Genomic DNA, 23,112 nt, shown 5'->3' with positions numbered 1-23,112 from the left:
AACAACAGTACAGCGGTGGGTAACGAGAGATTTAGAGGGATTTAAATTTGAGGCCTAGTATTTAGGCGCTGGGTCACCGGTATGGATTTAGTGACAGAATTAGACTTGGAAATGCACAGAAGCGTGTGTGTGAAGTTATTCTGAATGACCCTATGTGCACCTTCAATATTATATACCCTTTTAGGGATAGATTTCAAATAGCTCTGATATAGCAGAAACCACTAAATTATGAAATTGCTAAATTGGGAATTGTACTTCAACCCAGAACAAAAAATGTGCTTTGACGGACACTAAATATCTTGCCCAGCAACAACAGTACAGCGGTGGGTAACGAGAGATTTAGAGGGATTTAAATTTGAGGCCTAGTATTTAGGCGCTGGGTGACAGGTATGGGTTTAGTGACAGAATTAGACTTGGAAATACACAGTAGCGGGTGTGTGTGAAGTTATTCTGAATGACCCAATGTGCACCTTCAATATTATATACCCTTTTTGGGATAGATTTCAAATAGCTCTGATATAGCAGGAACCACTAAATTATGAAATTGCTAAATTGGGAATTGTATTTCAACCCAGAACAAGAAATGTGCTTGAACGGACACTAAATAACTCGCCCAGCTACAGCACTAGGGACAGATTTAGCTGGATATAAATTTGAGGCCTAGTATTTAGGCGCTGGGTGACCGGTATGGATTTAGTGACAGAATTAGACTGGGATATGGCCAAAAAATGAACAGACTATTGCTGGTTAAATGCACTTGGTGTGACAGCTTCACCCTGATGTAGGCTTTAGCCAAAAAACAACCACACCATTGAGGGTTAAATGCACTTGGTGACAGGCGCAGCTTGCCCCTGATTTTGTATATGGCCAAAAAATGAACAGACTATTGCTGGTTAAATGCACTTGGTGTGACAGCTTCACCCTGATGTAGGCTTTAGCCAAAAAACAACCACACCATTGAGGGTTAAATGCACTTGGTGACAGGCGCAGCTTGCCCCTGATTTTGTATATGGCCAAAAAATGAACAGACTATTGCTGGTTAAATGCACTTGGTGTGACAGCTTCACCCTGATGTAGGCTTTAGCCAAAAAACAACCACACCATTGAGGGTTAAATGCACTTGGTGACAGGCGCAGCTTGCCCCTGATTTTGTATATGGCCAAAAAATGAACAGACTATTGCTGGTTAAATGCACTTGGTGTGACAGCTTCACCCTGATGTAGGCTTTAGCCAAAAAACAACCACACCATTGAGGGTTAAATGCACTTGGTCGCAGCTTGTGCTGGCGCACCACAAGACACAAAATGGCCGCCGATCACCCCAGAAAAATGAGACTGACAAACGGTCTGTGCAGCCTAAAAACAGTGAGCAATTGAGGATCAGCAGCTCAATGATCCACAGCTGCAGATCGATCAGTTAATCAAGTCCTTTGGAGGAGTTAATCTGCCTAATCTCGCCCTACTGTCGCAGCCGCAACCTCTCCCTACGCTAATCAGAGCAGAGTGACGGGCGGCGCTATGTGACTCCAGCTTAAATAGAGGCTGGGTCACATGGTGCTCTGGCCAATCACAGCCATGCCAATAGTAGGCATGGCTGTGATGGCCTCTTGGGGCAAGTAGTATGACGCTTGTTGATTGGCTGCTTTGCAGCCTTTCAAAAAGCGCCAAGAAAGCGTCACAAAAGCGCGAAGAAAGCGACGAACACCGAACCCGAACCCGGACTTTTACGAAAATGTCCGGGTTCGGGTCCGTGTCACGGACACCCCAAAATTCGGTACGAACCCGAACTATACAGTTCGAGTTCGCTCATCCCTACTAGCAATGCATTTTTTACAAATATAAAAATATATTACAAGTTATATTATAATATAAATAATAATTATAATATATTTATATACACGCACATATACATATATATAAATTCATTTTTATTCATAAAGTAGCACCATATGCAGTAATATATATTTGTACTGTATGTATTTTTATTTATTTAATTAGGGATTAGGCTATCTTTCTTTGCAAATTTTTGTCTCACTCTGCCGATTTGGCTGCGTGCAGAGCAGTAGTTATGATAGCGATATTATGTCCAAGCTCTCTCCCCCCCCCCCCCCTCCACCCTGGTGTAACAATCTGAATATACAACTGGGACATAATATCGCAATCATAACTACTGCTCTGCACACAGCCGAATCGGCAGAGTGAGACGTGGAGCCGGACACTGCGCTGCAGTATGTGCCGGTAGTATATAAGTCTTTGTCTTTGCTGTGGATAGCAGGGTTAGGAGGGGGAGGTGACTTGGATTGACAGCCTGGGGAAGCAGCCCTATGTTGGATGAAGGAGTGTGAGAGCGGAGGAATGTAATTACCTAGTTGAAATCGCCATGTGATTACTTTGAGTTATATTAATCGCATGGCGATTTCAACTTGGACCTGGTTTACTATGGTTGGCTTCAATGGCTTGGTAGAATTAGCGAATATGACGAATATATTCGTTATATTCCACAAAACGAAGATAACGAATGTATTCGTCATATTCCACAAAACGAAGATAACTAAGTATTCTGCATCTTCGTTTTAGCTACCTATTCATCAATTTCGCTAATTCTAGCAATCATATAGGAAAGTTTACTATAGAGACAGCTAAGTTTAATTCGCTATGCGATTATATTACTTTGCTTTTTTTTTATAAATAGAATAATTATAATAATTATCAGGTATTATAATTATTCCATTTGTTGTTTTTTTTAAAAAGCAGTCATATAATCGCATGGCGAATTAAACTTAGCTGTCTCTATAGTAAACTTTCCTATATGATTGCTAGAATTAGCGAAGTTGATGAATAGGTAGCTAAAACGAAGATGGAGAATATTTCGTTATCTTCGTTTTGTGGAATATAACGAATACATTCGCCATATTCGTTTTGTGGAATATAACGAATATGTTCGTCATATTCGCTAATTCTACCAAGCCAACCATAGTAAACCAGGTCCAAGTTGAAATCGCAATTCGATTAATTCAAGTTATAATAATCGAATTTCGATTTTAACTTAGCACTGCTATATTCCATATTAGGCTAGAATTAACGAATATGAAATATAGCAGTGCTAAGTTAAAATCGAAATTCGATTATTATAACTTGAAATAATCGAATTGCGATTTCAACGTAAATCTCAAATCCGACAGTACGTTCTAGTATATGGAGACGTTCCCATGGTGATGGGGACGCTCCATGAGCACGCAAGTCGGCAGAAGCGGCAACGGGCACTGACTGGAGCAACCAGGAAGCCAGGAATCCAAAGGACAGGTAAGAACAACTTTAGGGAAGTGGGAAAGAAGAAAAAAAAAAAAAAAAAAAAAAAAAAGAATATTCGAAATATCGAATTTATATCACTATATTCGAAATATTCGCGAAGTGCCGATATTAGCGAAAAAAATTCGATATTCGAATATTCGCGCTCAACACTAGTATCCGTGGATCCTTAAAAATCATACGGACGTCTGAATGGAGCCTTACAGGGGGGTGATCAATGACAGGGGGGTGATCAGGGAGTCTATATAGGGTGATTAGGGGTTAATCGTTTTTTTTTTTTTTTCCGAATATTCGCTATATTGCTATAACTTCTTTTTTTTTTTTGTAACTTTGAATACTTGTAATATTCTAATACAAGAATATATAGCAATATAGCGAGTATTCGAAAAAAACTAATATAGAGCAATTTAGCTAATATAGTGCTAGAGTCAATTTTTTGATAGTTGTAATTTCTTTCCAATCATAACTTCAGATGAAAAAAAATTACTACTATTAGACAAAGAAGATTATAGCACTATATTAGCTAAATTGCTCTATTATCGTTTTTTTTTGAATATAAGCTATATATTCTTGTTTTAGAATATTACGAATATTTGAAAAAACGAAGTTGTAGCAAAATAGCAAATATAAAAAAAAGAATATAGAGCGATTTAGCTAATATATGCTATAATCTTCTTTGTCTAATAGTTGTAAGTTGAAAAATTTGCAATATAAATTCGCATTACGAAAATTCGCAAACCACTACTCCTAAAGTTAAATATACTGCAGCCTTCTCATTGGCCCACAAGCTAGAAGCAGGGAGGGATCATGTGTACTGATAAAAAAAAAAAAATTGAATATTTAAAATTAAGAATACATATCACTATATTTCAAATATTCGCTAATTTTCGAAGTACCTATATTCGCGATAAAAATTTGAATATTCGTGATCAACACTAATTATATAATCTATCTCCCTCCCTGAAAAAGACATCGCTTGGAAAAAAGCACGTTTGCCTAGTGGGTGTGCACTCCTTTTATAGTGGGGTTAATTAGTCTGATTTACTAATGATTTGTCTTCTGTCCTAGACGGGTGGAGCACTAACCCTTTTTGTGTGCTGTCCTTGGACTCAAGGAAAGATAAATTTCGGTAGGCAAATTTACACTTTCTCGCTGTCTCTCCTCTTGCATAATCTGAGTATGCACATATAATTACTTACAGCCCCTTGATATAATTCAACTTCTCGGTCTGTAAAATAGGGCATCTTCTTAAATGGATTAACTGAAATAAGTACGGAACCTATGTATGTCTGGCGGCAGAGTAAAGGAAATGGTGTCATGCAATAAAATATTACAACAAGTAAACTTATAATAAATAAAAAAAATCTGTGTAACATAGTAAAATACTTTGCAAGCATGAAAAGACACCTATCCAATTCAATCATGCAAAGCTGATCCAGAGAAAGGGAAAACAAACCAATAAATTATCAGAATAATTCCCGTAATCAATTACCCTTCTCCAGAAATCTTGTAATTATTATACTATAATATAGTTACAGTGCCTTGCAAAAGTATTTCACCCTCTTGACTTTTTTCTTATTTTGGTGCCTCACAACCTGGAATTAACATGGATTGTTTGAGGATTTGCATAATTTAATTTACAGAACATAACCACAACTTTGAAGATGTTTTTTTATTTTATTGTGAAGCAAACAAAAAATAGGACAAAATAACAGAAAAAGTCAATGTGCACAACTATTCACCCACCTGAAGTCAATACTTTGTAGAGAGACCTTTTGTGGCAATCACAGATCCAAGTCTCTTTGGATAAGTCTCTATGAGCTTGCCACATCTTACCACTGTGATTTTTGCCCATTTCTCCTTGCAAAACTGCTCTGGATCCTTCAAGTTGGATGGTTTGCGCTTGTGAACAGCAATCTTTAAGTCTGACCACAGATTTTCTATTGGATTGAGATCTGGGGTTTTACTAGGCCATTCCAACACATTTACATGTTTCCCCTTAAACCACTCAAGTATTGCTTTAGCAGTGTGTTTGAGGTCATTGTTAGTGATGAGCGGCAGGTGCCATATTCGATTTCGACGAAATTCGCGAATATTCGATAGAATATTCGTTTTATATTCGTCGAAATCGAATATTCGTCATTATGCTAGTTATCGCGAATAATATGCGATTTAAAAAATCGCATATGCGATTTTTTTTTTTTTTTATAAACTTAAAGGCTACTCTCCTATTGAAATCGCAAATGCGATTAATATAACACGAAATAATCGCATTTGCGATTTCAACGTAATTCTCAAATCCGACAGTACATTCTAGTATATGGAGACGTTACCATGGTGATGGGGACGCTCCATGAGCATGGCATATAGCAGGGATCAGCAACCTTCGGCACTCCAGCTGTGGTGCAACTACAACTCCCAGCATGCACACCTCCATGGCTGTTCTCAGGACTCCCAAAGAAGTGAATGGAGCATGCTGGGAGTCGTAGTTTGACAACAGCTGGAGTGTCGGAGGTTGCTGATCCCTGGAATATAGCATTACTAAGTAAAAATCGCAAATGCGATCATTTTGTGTTATATTAATCGCATTTGCGATTTTTTTTTTTTTTTTTTTTTTTTTTTTTTTTTTTTTTTACTATGGTTGGCTTCAATGGTAGAATTAGCGAATATGACGAATATATTCGTTATATTCCACAAAACGAATATACGAATATATTCGTTATATTCCACAAAACGAAGATAACGAAGTATTCTGCATCTCAGTTATATCTACCTATTCATCAACTTCGCTAATTCTAGCAATCATATAGGAAAGTTTACTATAAAGACAGATAAGTATAATTCGCTATGCGATTATATGACTGCTTTTTTTTAAAATATAAATAGAATAATTATAATACCTGATAATTATTATAATCTATTTATATAAAAAAGCAAAGTAATATAATCGCATAGCGAATTATACTTATCTGTCTTTATAGTAAACTTTCCTATATGATTGCTAGAATTAGCGAAGTTGATGAATAGGTAGATATAACTGAGATGCAGAATACTTCGTTATCTTCGTTTTGTGGAATATAACGAATATATTCGTATATTCGTTTTGTGGAATATAACGAATATATTCGTCATATTCGCTAATTCTACCATTGAAGCCAACCATAGTAAAAAAAAAAAAAAAAAAAATCGCAAATGCGATTAATATAACACGAAATAATCGCATTTGCGATTTTTTACTTAGTAATGCTATATTCCAGGGCACTCCAGCTGTTGTCAAACTACGACTCCCAGCATGCTCCATTCACTTCTTTGGGAGTCCTGAGAACAGCCATGGAGGTGTGCATGCTGGGAGTTGTAGTTGCACCACAGCTGGAGTGCCGAAGGTTGCTGATCCCTGCTATATTCCATGCTCATGGAGCGTCCCCATCTCCATGGGAACGTCTCCATATACTAGAATGTACTGTCGGATTTGAGAATTACGTTGAAATCGCAATTGCGATTAATATAACACGAAATAATCGCATTTGCGATTTCAACGTAATTCTCAAATCCGACAGTACATTCTAGTATATGGAGACGTTCCCATGAGCATGGAATATAGCATTACTAAGTTAAAATCGCAAATGCGATTATTTCGTGTTATATTAATCGCATTTGCGATTTTTTATTTTTATTTTTTTATTTTTTTTTTACTATGGTTGGCTTCAATGGTAGAATTAGCGAATATGACGAATATAATCGTTATATTCCACAAAACGAATATACGAATATATTCGTTATATTCCACAAAACGAAGATAACGAAGTATTCTGCATCTCAGTTATATCTACCTATTCATCAACTTCGCTAATTCTAGCAATCATATAGGACAGTTTACTATAAAGACAGATAAGTATAATTCGCTATGCGATTATATTACTTTGCTTTTTTATATAAATAGATTATAATAATTATCAGGTATTATAATTATTCTATTTATATAAAAAAAAAGCAGTCATATAATCGCATAGCGAATTATACTTAGCTGTCTCTATAGTAAACTGTCCTATATGATTGCTAGAATTAGCGAAGTTGATGAATAGGTAGATATAACTGAGATGCAGAATACTTCGTTATCTTCGTTTTGTGGAATATGACGAATACATTCGTATATTCGTTTTGTGGAATATAACGAATATATTCGTCATATTCGCTAATTCTACCATTGAAGCCAACCATAGTAAAAAAAAAAAAAAAAAAAAATCGCAAATGCGATTTATATAACACGAAATAATCGCATTTGCGATTTTAACTTAGTAATGCTATATTCCATGCTCATGGGAACGTCTCCATATACTAGAATGTACTGTCGGATTTGAGAATTACGTTGAAATCGCAAATGCGATTATTTCGTGTTATATTAATCGCAATTGCGATTTCAACGTAATTCTCAAATCCGACAGTACATTCTAGTATATGGAGACGTTCCCATGGAGATGGGGACGCTCCATGAGCACGGAAGGCGGCAGAAGCGGCAACGGGCACTGACTGGAGCAGCCAGGAAGCCAGGAATCCAAAGGACAGGTAAGAACAACTTTAGGGAAGTGGGAAAGGAAAAAATAGAACAATAAAAAAAAAAAAAAAAAAGAATATTCGAAATAGCGAATTTATAGCACTATATTCGAAATATTCGAGAATTAGCGAAGTGCAGGTTTTGCTCAAGAATATCCCTATATTTGGCACCATCCATCGTTCCCTCAACACTGACCAGTTTCCCAGTCCCAGCTGCTGAAAAACATCCTCACACAATGATGCTGCCACCACGTTTCACTGTGGGGATGGTGTTCTTTAAGTGATATGATGTGTTGGGTTTGGGCCAGACATAGCGTTTTCTTTGATGGCTGAAAAGTTTAATTTTAGTTTCATCAGACCAGAGCACTTTCCTCCATACATTTTGAGTCTCCCACATGCCTTTTCACAAACTCACAACGTGCCTTTTTGTTTTTCGCTGAAAGTAATGGCTTTCTTCTGGCCACTCTGCCATAAAGCCCAACTCTATGGAGCGTACGGCTTATTGTCGTCCTATATACAGATACTTCAGTCTCTGCTGTGGAACTCTGTAGCTCCTCCAGGGTTACCTTAGGGCTCTGTGCTGCCTCTCTGATTAATGCCCTCCTTGCCTGGTCCGTCAGTTTTGGTGGGCGGCCGTCTCTTGGCAGGTTTGCTGTTGTGCCATGTTCTTGCCATTTGGTTATGATAGATTTCATGGTTCTCCTGGGGATCATCAAAGATTTAGATATTTTTTATAACCTAATAACCCTGACTTGTACTTCTCAACAACATTCTCCCTTACTTGTTTGGAGAGTTCCTTGGTCTTCATGGCAGTGTTTGCTTAGTGATGCCTCTTACTTAAAGGGAACCTGTCACCAGTTTTATGGTGTCCAAACTAAGGGCAACATAAATAAGTGACTGATTCGCTTAGCAAAATGCTGGGTCACTTTCTTTAATTGACCCAGTCAATCTGCCAACATCTTGTATTGAAAAGCTCCAGCTGATAATGAGTCATGAATATTTATGAGCTCCTGACTCTCCCCGCCTACCTGCTGCTGAATGACAGTTTTTCCTCATATGAATCAGCAGCAGGTGGGCAGGGGAGTGGCTGTAGCACTGAATTAAATATACGCTGGACTCAATGACATCACGCTGGACTCAAATCAGCTCATTAGCATGTGACATCTTTGTGTGTATATTATGAGGTAACCATCTGTCACACCAGTAAGTGAATACATCTAAGGCACTTTTTAGTAGTTAATGATTGTATATAATTAGTTAGATTATAATCAAATATCCACATGACAGGTTCCCTTTAAGTGTTGCAGCCTCTGGGGCCTTTCAAAAAAGGTGTGTATATGTAATGACAGATCATGTGACACTTAGATTGCACACAGGTGGACATAATTTCACTAATTATGTGACTTCTGAAGGTTATTGGTTGCACTGGAGCTTTTTATGGGCATCCTAACAAAGGGGATGACTACATATGCACATGCTAATTTTCTGTTTTCCATTTCTAAACAATAGTTTTTATATATTTTTTCTCATTTCACTTCACCAACTTAGACTATTGTGTAGTGATCCATCACAAAAAATTCAGATTAACAAACATTGAACTTAAGGCTGTAATGTAACAAAATACGAAAAAAGTCAAGGGGGTGAATACAAGGCACTGTATATTCAAGACAGACATCCAAGTCCCCTTTCAACTGTTTTGTTAAAGGGGTTTTCTAAATAAAATAATTTCAGTTATTGACTTCAACTCAGGAGAGCCACAACAGGTCTTTATTCTTATGGGTACGTAACCTTATAGTGTGAGTCTTTGTTGCCACTATCACTTTTCTCGTAGCACAATCGGCTACTCTGTGCATGTTGCGGGGGTTGATATCTGTGATCCCCGTTTTTCACTTTGTGGGTACGGGTGTCTGGGTGATTAATCCCCGCTACCTTCATATATGGTTCCACTTACAGTGGTCATTTACGTGCATGGGATCATTCAAGTGATTGATTGTTATGCACATGCATGTCTTCATGTGTGTTTTAGTATAGTGCACGCACAGTTTGTGTCCATGTGGAGACATGTAAGTGCATACTAATACGATCTAGACATTAGTGACATCCCTAGACACATTGGATAGGTCTCCTATATGCATATGTATGCCTGGAGATCTATATATGTGCATACTCAATGTGCATATATGTATTATCCTTTCTGACATTTATGATGAACAGATGTGATATCCTTATGTGTCAAGGTGCTCGGTATATGTCATAATTTTTTGCTTCACTGACCCTTTTTCCTTATTTTTGTGACTGTTATGTCCCGTCAGGTGTAGTCCACCTTTTTTATCTGATGCATTACATTATGTATAATTTTTTTATAGATCACCTAATAAAGTATATTATATTTTACTACTATACCCGTTTTAGTCTCAGCATATCTTTGTGTATGTTTATGTACACTGAGTGGGTACGTTACTATAGGGTACTCTTTATCACATAGGATCACTATTAATAATGGTGAACGCAAATCTATGTGTATTTTGTGACTGCTGTATTTTAATTAGTTTAAATATAATCAGTCTCAAATAAGTAATGATTGGAAACATGTTTGTGAACAGAGAAATAAAGGGAAACTGATTTAAGCCTCAATTTGGTATCCCTCACAGATACTTTTGTGTGCTGGCCTGTGTATTGAGGCTGATCACCTATACACTGGATTAATTAAATTGAAAAACATTTCAATTCCAGGACTCTCTAGGACGTACCGTTCCTGATAAATTCCCCAAAAATGCATTAGCCAATAGAAGCTTGATCACATGACCCTTATCAGCCAATAGAAGCTCGCAGGTCCTCCAGCCTCCACATACAGTTTTACTCCAGGTTTCCATAACAACCCAGCCATTTATCTTCACTGCTGTAGGTCAGCTTTAAAGGAAATCTGTCACAAGGATAATTGTTATTGAAGTAAAGCCATGGCCTAATAGCACTTAGTACCTTATTTCAAGATCTGCCTTTGTTCCAGCAATAGATGTTTTATCCTCTGAAAATCCAGTTTATGTGGTATGCAAATGAGCCAGTAAGGTGCCCAGAGGGCCGTCACTCATGCAGGAAGGAGCCCAGACACGCCCCCTGCCATAATGTGTCTACTCTCAAAAGACTTAAAACCCCGCCCCCAGGTCCTGCTAAGCCACGCCTAGATCTGTTTAGGTCATGCTCCCCTCCCACTCACACGGATTGAAAAAATGAAGGTAAAAATCTACTTCTGTCAGCTGCAGGGGTGGGAGGGAGGGTGACTTTTTCCCTGCAGCTTACACTCAGACAGCACTGTGCTGTCTATCAGGCTTCATTCAGACGTCTGTAGTGCATTGCGGATCCGCAAATTGTGGATCTGCAAAACACCCAACCGACACCCCCATAGAAATGCCTATTGTCCACAATTGCGAACAAGAATAGGACATGCTCTATTTTTTTCCGGGGCTGAGCTCCGGAAATGCAGATGTGGACAGCACATTGTGTGCTGTCCACATCTTTTCCAGCCCCATAGAGAATGAATGGGTCCGCCCCTGTTCCGCATAATTGCGGAACGGATGTGGACCCGTTCTACGGATGTGTGAATGGACCCTAAGAGTCAACTGTTCAAAAGGACACGCCTCCGGTCTGGTTAGGCCACACCCCCACCCACTCCTTAGCCAGCTGAGATTGAAAAAATGAAGTTAAAAATCAACTTCTAGGTCACACCCCTCCACTCCTTAGCCGACAGGGATTTTAAAAATGAAGGTAAAAATCTACTTCGGTCAGCTGCAGAGGTGGGAGGGAGGGTGCAGATCACACTCAGACAGTACAGTAAAGCCACTGTTAAGGGGGCAGGCCCCTGTGGAGGTCACTGTCAAGGGGGTGGTATGCTCTGAAAGACACTGTTAAAGGGGGAGGCTGCAGTAAAGGTCAAAGTTAAAGGGGTGGGCTGCTGTGGAGGTCCAATTTTAAGGGATGGGGCACTGTGGGGGGGGGGGCAGAGTTAAGTAGCTGTGGAGGTCACCGTTCTGGGGGCGGGGTGCTGTAGCTGTCACTGTTATAGTGGATAGTGTTTATCTTTTAATGACACACACAAACATTAAATGAAATAGATTAAATATACCCTAGCGAAGCCGGGTCCTTCTGCTAGTCACATATGTATGCTACTTTAATTAAGTTGTGAACTTATGGAAACTGAAAATACATAAATGGACGATTGATGTATGACATTCAATTTAAACTTTGAACTCATTTTTTTTTTTTTTGGGGGGGGGGGGGGGAATGGGGAAACAAAATGAAATTATTTGCTTGCAGGTAGACACTTTTGAGGTGCACCTACACTCTGGAATTGTGATCACTTATGGTGTTTAATATCCTACCCATTTTACTCATCGTGTTTTTCTTTTATTTTGAGATTTTATCGGATCTGAAAAAAGTATTTTCCAGTTTTTCAAGTTCATTACCACAGCGGTAGGAAAAGATGGCTACTGTCTATGGCTGTTTAGTCCCATAATAGGTGAATGAGGTTGGAATCACGTGTCTCTCAGTAAAGGAAAGAAAAAGTGGATAAGTTATGAATGGAAGATACTAGTTAGCTACAGATGAGGAACAAGGGTGGATTTTGGTTAAGAGGATAGAGGGTGTTGACAATACTCTGTACCTTGGTGCCATAACAGGTATGTGGTCAAGGTCACTCACGTGGCACAACCACATATACCGCACCTTCTTCAGTCAAGCCTTATATTGGCTATAACTCAACTTTATATAGTTTCACTTTTAGATGCACTGTCCCTTTAAGGGATTTATGTTCTTCCGATATTCACGGCTTGATATCCTTATTTTACTAGTATTCATATAAATCTTCCTATTAGTATTATACAACCTGATCATTTCCTAGGTGGTACTTTATTTCCCTGTAAAGGTAGCAATTGCGGTGCCCTGTCCGGCACTGGATGTTAGTGATATGGCGGTATGGTGGACGCTTCCTGGTTGCCGAGCGACGGCTCACATGATGCGTCATGTGATCCTGTGGCTGGGCGATGGGGCGTCGCCTTCGGGCCTGTCACGCTTCAGGGGAGGGGCCTGGCTGCTGGTGCGCGCCTCGTGACTGACATCACGCATCAGGTGGCGGGTCACGGGTTGTTTGCACTGGTTGCCTGGGCATCGAGCATGCGCAATGGAGGGCCGGGGACACCGAGACAGACGCCATCACAGTACTACACTGTGTAAGTTCATATTTTATGTAATTAGTGTGGCCGTTTGTCCGCCACTTAACACACACAGGTGATCACTGATTTAAGCACATGGCACTTTATGAAAATGGACATTTATGTTTGCGATTTCTTGAAAATTAGTTATTATGGTTTCACAATGTATGTGTGTCACAACCAGACAGCTGAGAAGCTCTGACAGAGGCCTTTCAGAACCTCCCCCTTGAGTTTCTTTGTTGTGGTATTCAGTTCCTCATCTCGTTAGCCTCTCTCAGCTGTCATGTGTTGGACTAATTGCTTCCCTTTAAATTCCTCCCCAGAATGCTTTTCTGGGCGGCTTATACTTCTTCCTGGAGTGTGTGTGCATGCTGATCTTGTTCTCCAGTCTGCTACAAAGCTAAGGGTTGAACATTTATCTGTTATTTTCTGTTTGCTGGATCCCAGGTGACCCTGACTCCCTCCGTATCTTGTGTAGGGAGCCGGTGGTCGTGTCCCCTCACTATTGTAGGGTGCTCAGGGGTTATATAGTCAAGGTACGTGGATATGCAAACTTCCACCATTCGGATCTTTGCATAGGCTGAGCAGCCAGGGAAAGTGCCAGGTCTTCTGCAGGGGTCTCCCTTCGATTGCTTAGCTTTTGGGTCCAGCGAGTCATTTATGCATGTTGCTTTGCCTTGTTTCCTGTACACCGTCCGTGACAATATGCACTAATGATTTGATATATGCTGTACCTAACTTGTTCACACTGGATTATGTATTCCTAATATTTTTGTATAATTAATCATGTAATTGTCCCTTATGAATTTATTAATTCACTCACAAGGCCTTGTGGGTATAAATGTGGATACTTTGACACCAATTGTATGCTTGAGAGACTGCAATGTGCAGTTGAAACGTTGCAGAGGGGAATAAAGCGGGTCATTTCACCTTTACATTGGAGTGCTGCCTCTTTTTTGGAAAACTGCAACAATTCTTGATGACCGTTATGCCCAAGGTTTGAGGATTTTTGCACCTGACTTCACTAACAAGTGCTGCTGTCCTTTCTTTGTATAATAATATATATATACTGTGTGTGTGTGCGTGTGTGTATATAAATAAATAGAGAGAGAGAGAGCAGACCAAAAGTTTGGACACACCTTCTCATACAAAGAGTTTTCTTTATTTTCATGACTATGAAAATTGTAGATTCACACTGAAGGCATTGAAACTATGAATTAACACATGTGGAATTATATACTTTAAAAAAAAGTATGAAACAACTGAAAATATGTCATATTCTAGGTTCTTCAAAGTAGCCACCTTTTGCTTTGATTACTCTTGGCATTCTCTTGATGAGCTTCAAGAGGTAGTCACCTGAAATGGTTTTCCAACAGTCTTGAAGGAGTTCCCAGAGATGCTTAGCACTTGTTGGCCCTTTTGCTTTCACTCTGCGGTCCAGCTCACCCCAAACCATCTCAATTGGGTTCAGGTCCAGTGACTGTGGAGGCCAGGTCATCTGGCACAGCACCCCATCACTCTGCTTCATGGTAAAATAGCCCTTACACAGCCTGGAGGTGTGTTTGGGGTCATTGTCTTGTTGAAAAATAAATGATGGTCCAACTAAACGCAAACCGGATGGAATAGCATGCCGCTGCAAGATGCTGTGGTAGCCATGCTGGTTCAGTATGCCTTCAATTTTGAATAAATCCCCAACAGTGTCACCAGTAAAGCACCCCCACACCATCACACCTCCTCCTCCATGCTTCACGGTGGGAACCAGGCATGTAGAGTCCACCCGTTCACCTTTTCTACGTCGCGCAAAGACGCAGTGGTTGGAACCAAAGATCTTAAATTTTGACTCATCAGACCAAAGCACAGATTTCCACTGGTCTAATGTCCATTCCTTGTGTTCTTTAGCCCAAACAAGTCTCTTCTGCTTGTTGCCTGTCCTTAGCAGTGGTTTCCTAGCAGATATTCTACCACGAAGGCCTGATTCACACAGTCTCCTCTTAACAGTTGTTCTAGAGATGTCTGCTGCTAGAACTCTGTGTGGCATTGACCTGGTCTCTAATCTGAGCTGCTGTTAACCTGCGATTTCTGAGGCTGGTGACTCCGATGAACTTATCCTCCGCAGCAGAGGTGACTCTTGGTCTTCCTTTCCTGGGGCGGTCCGCATGTGAGCCAGTTTCTTTGTAGCGCTTGATGGTTTTTGTGACTGCACTTGGGGACACTTTCAAAGTTTTCCCAATTTTTCGGACTGACTGACCTTCATTTCTTAAAGTAATGATGGCCACTCATTTTTCTTTACTTAGCTGATTTTTTTCTTGCCATAATACAAATTGTAACAGTCTATTCAGTAGGACTATCAGCTGTGTATCCACCTGACTTCTCCACAACGCAACTGATGGTCCCAACCCCATTTATAAGGCAAGAAATCCCACTTATTAAACCTGACAGGGCACACCTGTCAAGTGAAAACCATTTCAGGTGACTACCTCTTGAAGCTCATCAAGAGAATGCCAGGAGTGTGTAAAGCAGTAATCAAAGCAAAAGGTGGCTACTTTTGAAGAACCTAGAATATGACATTTTCAGTTGTTTCACACTTTTTTGTTATGTATATAATTCCACATGTGTTAATTCATAGTTTTGATGTCTTCAGTGTGAATCTACAATTTTCATAGTCATGAAAATAAAGAAAACTCTTTGACTGAGATGGTGTGTCCAAACTGAATAGACTGTTAGCTGCTTTTTTCTTGCCATAATACAAATTCTAAGTAAAGAAAAACGAGTGGCCATTATTACTTTAAGAAATGAAGGTCAGTCAGTCCGAAAAATTGGGAAAACTTTGAAAGTGTCCCCAAGTGCAGTCACAAAAACCATCAAGCGCTACAAAGAAACTTTCTCACATGCGGATTGCCCCAGGAAAGGAAGACCAAGAGTCACCTTTGCTGTGGAGGATAAGTTCATCCGAGTCACCAGCCTCAAAAATCGCAGGTTAACAGCAGCTCAGATTAGAGACCAGGTCAGAACAACTGTTAAGAGGAGACTGTGTGAATCAGGCCTTCGTGGTAGAATATCTGCTAGAAAACCACTGCTAAGGACAGGCAACAAGCAGAAGAGACTTGTTTGGGCTAAAGAACACAAGGAATGGACATTAGACCAGTGGAAATCTGTGCTTTGGTCTGATGAGTCCAAATTTAAGATCTTTGGTTCCAACCACCGTGTCTTTGTGCGACACAGAAAGGGTGAACGGATGGACTCTACATGCCTGGTTCCCACTGTGAAGCATGAAGGAGGTGTGATGGTGTGGGGGTGCTTTGCTGGTGACACTGTTGGGGATTTATTCAAAATTGAAGGCATACTGAACCAGCATGGCTACCACAGCATCTTGCAGCGGCATGCTATTCCATCCGGTTTGCGTTTAGTTGGACCATCATTTATTTTTCAACAGGACAATGACCCCAAACACACCTCCAGGCTGTGTAAGGGCTATTTGACCATGAAGGAGTGTGATAGGGACCTGGCCTCCACAGTTACCAGACCTGAACCCAATCAAGATGGTTTGGGGTGAGCTGGACCGCAGAGTGAAGGCAAAAGGGCCAACAAGAGCTAAGCATCTCTGGGAACTCCTTCAAGACTGTTGGAAGACCATTTCAGGTGACTACCTCTTGAAGCTCATCAAGAGAATGCCAAGAGTGTGCAAAGCAGTAATCAAAGCAAAAGGTGGCTACTTTGAAGCACCTAGAATATGACATATTTTCAGTTGTTTCACACGTTTTTGTTACGTATATAATTCCACATGTGTTAATTCATAGTTTTGATGCCTTCAGTGTGAATCTACAATTTTCATAGTCATGAAAATAAAGAAAACTCTTTGAATGAGAAGGTGTGTTTAAACTTTTGGTCTGTACTGTGTGTGTGTGTGTGTGTGTGTAAAATGTATATATATTTTCCCCTCCCCTCCATGACGGCACCTTACTTGGAGATTATCCTCCTCCTCCAGCCAGGCAGGGACAGGAAGGTTCAAAAGGGCCCGCCTCCTCACTTATCTACAGTGTCTTCCTGTCCCTGCCAGGCGGAAGATAGGAATACGTTCGTGCTCCGGTCGGGAGCTATCGCGGATGGCGGGTGCATTGTGCCAGCCACGGTCTTACCTTGGGAAAGTAAGGCCGTTCCTTGGATGCCTGCCACGGGCCTCTCCCTATTCAAAACTTGCGCGTAGTGGCAGGCCGCGGCAACCGGACACTCAAAGGAGTACTTCCGGTTTCTAGGCTGCCCGCTGCCCGAGATTCTCGGCTCCGGCGGGTGACGTCATCTGGGGGCCTAATTATGGTAGCCGGAGAGTTATCGGCCCGGATGACGTCGGAGGTCCTGGGGAGACTTCTGGCCATATGTAGGTTTTAAAAACTGGCGCCCTGGTCAAGTCTGATGTCGGCCTCTGACCAGAGAGTTTGCAAGCTTCCTGCAGCCTCAGACATCCGCACATATGGATCAGGAGGAAGCTATGGACCAACCTGTAGCTGTGAGTGACATCCAGGTTGTGAGTATGGAACGCTGCTTGCACTGTTACTAAGTCTTTCTCATCTTCCCCCTTTTTTCTTTTGTATGGAAGAGTGACAAAGATAGTTCTGTAAAGCCTAAAATATCGCCGAAATCTAAAATTCCTAGATGTCGCGTATGTTCGGCCAAACTCCCCGATAATTATGCTAAAAAACTTTGTGGAAAATGCATTGATAGCATTGTTGGGGAAGAAGCCCCGTCCCTGAAACAGGAATTGCAGTGCCTGATTAAGTAAGAAATAAAAACCGCTTTCTCAGATTTTTCTGCAGCCGCTAACGTTCCATCAACTTCCAAACAGGGGCCCAGGAAAAAAATCCCCCTCAAAAACCTCTTCATCTTCCTCTGATGGTTCCTCAGATAGCGATGTGGATAGTAATAATTCCGACTCCGATGGAGATTTTAAAAATTATCTATTTTCATCTGACGATATAAAGGATCCATTAAAAGCGGTCAGGGATACCATGGAAATTAAGAAAGAAAAGGTACATAAGTCCGCCCAGGATAGAATGTTTTCATTATTAGAAACCAAGAAGAAAAGGGTATTTCCGGTACACAAAAATCTGCAGTCTCTTATCTTGAGGGAGTGGAAAAATCCTGTCAGGAAGGTTTTCCTACCCCGAACAATTAGGAAAAGGCTTCCTTTTGACGAAGAAGAATTGTCCGTTCTTGAGTTGTCCTAAAATTGATGTTTCACTCTCCAAACTAGCTAAAGGTTCCTCTTTACCATTCGAAGATACAGGATCATTGTGTGATCCTATGGACAAAAAAGTGGATGCTAACCTTAAAAGAACCTGGGATGCGGTTGCGGCTTTGTTTAAACCTAATATCGCGGCCACGTCCGTTGCTAGATCCCTAAAAAGTTGGTTGGAACAACTAGATATACTATTGAAATCCAATACCCCATACGAAAACTTTGCAGACTCCTTCCCTCTCTTATTAAAAGCCGTAGATTTTTTTGTCTGACACAACAGCGGATTCTGTCAGGCTGGCCGCAAGAGCTACGGCTCTAGCCAATAACTCTAGAAGGGCACTTTGGCTAAAAGCTTGGTCCGGAGACACGGGTTCCAAAGCAAAACTATGTAACATTCTGTTTTATGGTAATCTTCTCTTTGGGCAGGACTTAGATAAAATTCTAGAGAAAGCTTCTGATTCCAAAAAGAACTTCCCAGAGGATGAAAAGAAGAGGAAAGCTCCCTTTTTTCATCCCCAAAAAAAGGTTAGTTTTCAAAATAAAAGGAGTAAAACGGAAAACTGGAGATCAGGAAGACAGAAAGGGAAGGGTTTTATGTTCTCTCCCCGTTCCGAAGAATCTTCCAAAAAATGACACCAGAACCCCAGTGGGGGGAAGACTGGGAAAATTTGTGGATTGCTGGGAAAAATACTCATGCAGCCACTGTTTACTAAATACCCTCCACAAGGGGTACAGTATTCCCTTTGTCAAGAGTCCCCTCTCTCTATTTATTCAGACTCCAGTTCAGAGCTCGGAACATCTCCAGCTTTGCATGGAGCAAGAAATCGAACTGCTAGTTCAGATGAACGTCTTAGTTCCGGTACCTACGGACCTACGGACCAGGCTTCCAGGGTGTTCTTGGTAAAAAAAAAAAAAAACTGGAAAATGCGTCTCATTATAAATATGAAAGCCCTGAACAGGTCCATAAAGTACGAAAAATTCAAGATGGAATTTATAAGAACCACGGTCAAAGTTCTACAAGAAGGGGGGTTTCTGGCATCCTTAGATTTAAAAGATGCGTATTTTCACGTACCCATTCATCCAGGGTCTCAACCGTTCTTGAGAATAGCGGTATGGGTCCAAGGGCAGCTAAAACATTTCCAGTTTCAAGCTCTACCCTTTGGGATAACGACTGCCCCCAGGCTTTTTACAAAAATTATGCTAGAAGCAATAACCCCTCTGAGAAAGGGGAAAAAAATAATGATAGTTCCATACCTGGATGACCTTTTGATAGTGGGGGACTCCCAGAAAGATCTAGAGACCAATCTATCCAAAATGATAGACAGACTGGAGGGACTGGGTTGGATTTTAAATCGGGAGAAGTCCCACTTAGTTCCCACGCAAAAAATAGTTTTTCTGGGAATTCTCATAGACTCGGTGAGCCAAAAATGCTTTTTACCAGCAGAAAAGATCACGAAAATCCAATCCTTAGTAAAACAGTTCAGGCAACAAAGCTCCCACACCATAAGACAAACGATGGCCCTGATAGGATCCTTTACAGCTTTTATCCCGGCAGTGAAGTGGGCGCAAATACATTCCCGTCCTCTTCAGACGTTTATGTTAAAAATATGGAACCGGAAACAAGATTCCCTGGACAGTCCTATAACAATTCCGGATCACATTCGGTCCTCACTAAAATGGTGGGAATTAAATTTAAATTTACAGAGGGGAGTTCCATGGATAGTGAGAGATCAGGTGATCCTCACCAGGGATGCCAGCCTATGGGGCTGGGGAGCCCATCTCCAAACAGTGTCAGCCCAAGGGGAGTGGTCACAATCCCAGAAGAGGTACTCATCAAATCACCGGGAACTTCTGGGGGTGTGGGAGGCTCTGAGTTACTTCTCAGAGGAGTTAAAGAGGTCCAACGTACAAATAAGATCCCAAAACAAGACGGTGGTAGCATATATAAACCACCAGGGAGGAACAAAAAGCAAACAACTACAAGCCCTAGCCAACAAGATTTTCTTGTGGGCGGAGGAGAATCTCCTCTCCCTATCAGCGGTCTTTTTAAAAGGGACGCAAAACATCCAAGCGGATTTCCTCAGCCGCAGGAAATTAGATCCGGGGGAGTGGAGTTTAAAAGAGGAAATTTTCCAGACCTTAACACAAAGGTGGGGTCTTCCCCAAATAGACCTTTTTGCAAACAAAATAAATGCAAAATTACCAACTTATTTTTCCCTGGATCCATGGGATCCGAGAAGTGCAGGAACAGATGCGCTAGCTCTTCCTTGGAATTTCCAACTGGCATACTGTTTCCCACCTCTGCCTCTGATTCCAAGGGTTCTCAGGAAAATAAGAGAGGTCCGAGGTAATCCTAATTGTTCCCAACTGGCCGAGGAGATCCTGGTTTCCTCTCCTGGCGAAGATGTCCAGGGAGGATCCATGGATTCTACCCTGGTCGGAAGACCTCCTCTGTCAAGGGCCAGTTTTCAACCCAAAGACGCAAAGTCTGCACCTATCACGATCGGCGTAACGGTCACGTACGTGACACGGAGGGAGGAAAAGAGAGAGGCCCTGCCCTAGTGAGAGGGAAGGTGGTGACCCCTGACTCACCTTGCAGCTGGCGCCTGGCTGCCCTGTCGTCCCTAGACGGGTTCCTCACCCGTACGCCGATCACATGCCTAAAACCCTGGCTTTCCCTAGGATGAGCCCTAGATAGTGAACAGGGCGGTGGGAACACTAGTCCGCACCACTAGCTCTAAAGGAAAACACCAAGGGGAGGACAGACAATACAAACTAAACATATAATCCCAGGTGGGCAACAACAGGAGACAACAAAAGCCCAACAGGGATCCGGAGGGTAGCACTCTGGAACAACAACCAGATTCTCAGCTCCAGTGGGTCAGCATAGATGTCCAGGCAGGAAGCTCTATAACTGGCAACAAGAGAAGTGTGAGAGGAGAATATAAGGAGTTTGGGAGTGGCAGACAAGAAACGGCTGAGGAGGAGAAGCTACGGATCCCTGAGTGAGACAAAAAGGATAGCAAGGCAAACACAGAAAACAAACGCTAAGAAACACAGTGATCTTTAGACATAGAGCGCGCAGCCACCCGCTGCGACTTCCTGACCCCGGGTATAACTGAGTCAGACGTGGCTCTTGACACCCTCGTGACAGTACCCCCCCCTTTCACGAGGGGCCTCAGGACACTCAGGACCAGGTCTCTCCGGATGAGAGACATGGAAAGCCTGAATCAACCTGTTGGCGTTTACCTCTGACGCTGGAACCCACATTCTTTCCTCGGGACCGTAACCCCTCCAATGCACCAGATACTGAAGAGAGCGGCGGACCCGACGAGAATCAACAATTCTGGATATTTGAAACTCCAGATTACCATCCACAACAGGAGGAGGTGGCAGCGGTGATGGTTCTAGAGGTGGAACATACTTCTTGAGCAACAACTTATGGAAGACGTTATGGATCTTAAGTCTGAGGTAGCTCCAGGCGAAAAGCCACAGGGTTAATGATGGCTACAATTTTATAAGGACCAATGAACCTAGGACCCAGTTTCCAAGAGGGAACCTTCAACTTAATATTCCTAGTAGACAACCACACATAGTCATTCACTCCTAGGTCTGGACCTGGCGACCGTTTCTTATCGGCCATGCATTTGTATTTACCACTCATATTTTTCAAGTTAGCTTGCACCTTCTGCCATACCGATGAAAGAGATGAAGAAAACCGTTCCTCTTCGGGAACCCCAGAAGACCCCCCCTCTTTGAAAGTACAAAATTGGGGATGAAAACCGTATGCACCAAGAAATGGTGACTTGCCAGTGGATTCCTGACGGCGATTATTTATGGCAAACTCGGCTAACGGTAAATATGATGACCACACCTCTTGGTTTTCAGACGCAAAACACCTTAAATATGTTTCTAGGTTTTGGTTGGTACGCTCAGTCTGTCCATTCGACTGAGGATGGAAAGCTGAGGAAAAGGATAAGTGTACCCCTAAACGGGTACAAAAAGCTTTCCAAAACTTAGAAATAAACTGGGTTCCCCGATCCGAAACCACATCGGAAGGGACCCCGTGAAGCTTCACGATTTCACTAAAGAACACCTGAGCAAGAGTCTTAGCATTAGGTAGTGTGGGTAGCGCAATAAAGTGTACCATTTTGCTAAACCTGTCTACTACTACCAAGATAACTGTTTTACCTGCAGACAAAGGTAAGTCAGTGATGAAATCCATTGATAGATGTGTCCATGGTCTATTGGGGATGAAAAGTGGCAATAAAGACCCTGCTGGACGTGTATGAGAGACTTTCGCGCGTGCACAAGTAGACACAAAATCTATTACATCCTGACGCAACCTTGGCCACCAAAAATGACGAGACAATAGCTCCAAGGTTGCTTTACTACCCGGGTGCCCAGCAAGTGCCGAATTATGATGTTCCTTCAATAACTCAAGACGCAGGTTTAACGGTACAAACAATTTCTCTGAGGGGCAAGAGGCCGGGGCGTCCCCCTGGGCCTCTAACACCTTTACCTCTAGAACAGAGTGTACAGCAGAGACAACCACTCCTCTTTGTAAAATAGGTACCGGATCACTAACATTACCCCCTCCAGGGAAACTACGAGACAATGCGTCTGCCTTGGTATTTTTTGCCCCAGGACGATAGGTGATTACAAAGTTAAATCTGGTAAAGAATAGCGACCACCTAGCTTGTCTAGGGGTGAGACGCTTAGCCGATTCTAGGTACAGAAGGTTTTTGTGATCCGTGACGGGGTGGATTGCTCCCTCTAAGAAGTGACGCCACTCTTCAAACGCCAATTTAATCGC

The 23,112-nt window shown here is 41.6% G+C and overlaps 1 protein-coding gene across 3 annotated transcripts in view; it reads right to left on the bottom strand.

Annotated features, from left to right (window-relative positions):
* The window catches only part of LOC122946477 (unconventional myosin-If-like), a 1,093,167-nt gene that overhangs the window by 859,467 nt on the left and 210,588 nt on the right, over positions 1-23,112 (bottom strand). For 2 of the 3 annotated variants that reach the window (XM_044306152.1, XM_044306170.1), the window contains exon 3: positions 4,508-4,597. The exons of the other annotated variant lie outside the window; for it this stretch is intronic. In XM_044306152.1, coding sequence (XP_044162087.1) covers positions 4,508-4,597 — 90 coding nt within the window. The remainder of the gene's footprint in view (positions 1-4,507; positions 4,598-23,112) is intronic. 3 annotated transcript variants of the gene reach the window in all.

The sequence above is a fragment of the Bufo gargarizans genome, chromosome 1, assembly GCF_014858855.1.
Source record: "Bufo gargarizans isolate SCDJY-AF-19 chromosome 1, ASM1485885v1, whole genome shotgun sequence".
Taxonomy (NCBI): domain Eukaryota; kingdom Metazoa; phylum Chordata; class Amphibia; order Anura; family Bufonidae; genus Bufo; species Bufo gargarizans.
This window is presented reverse-complemented; position numbering and strand designations above follow the sequence as displayed.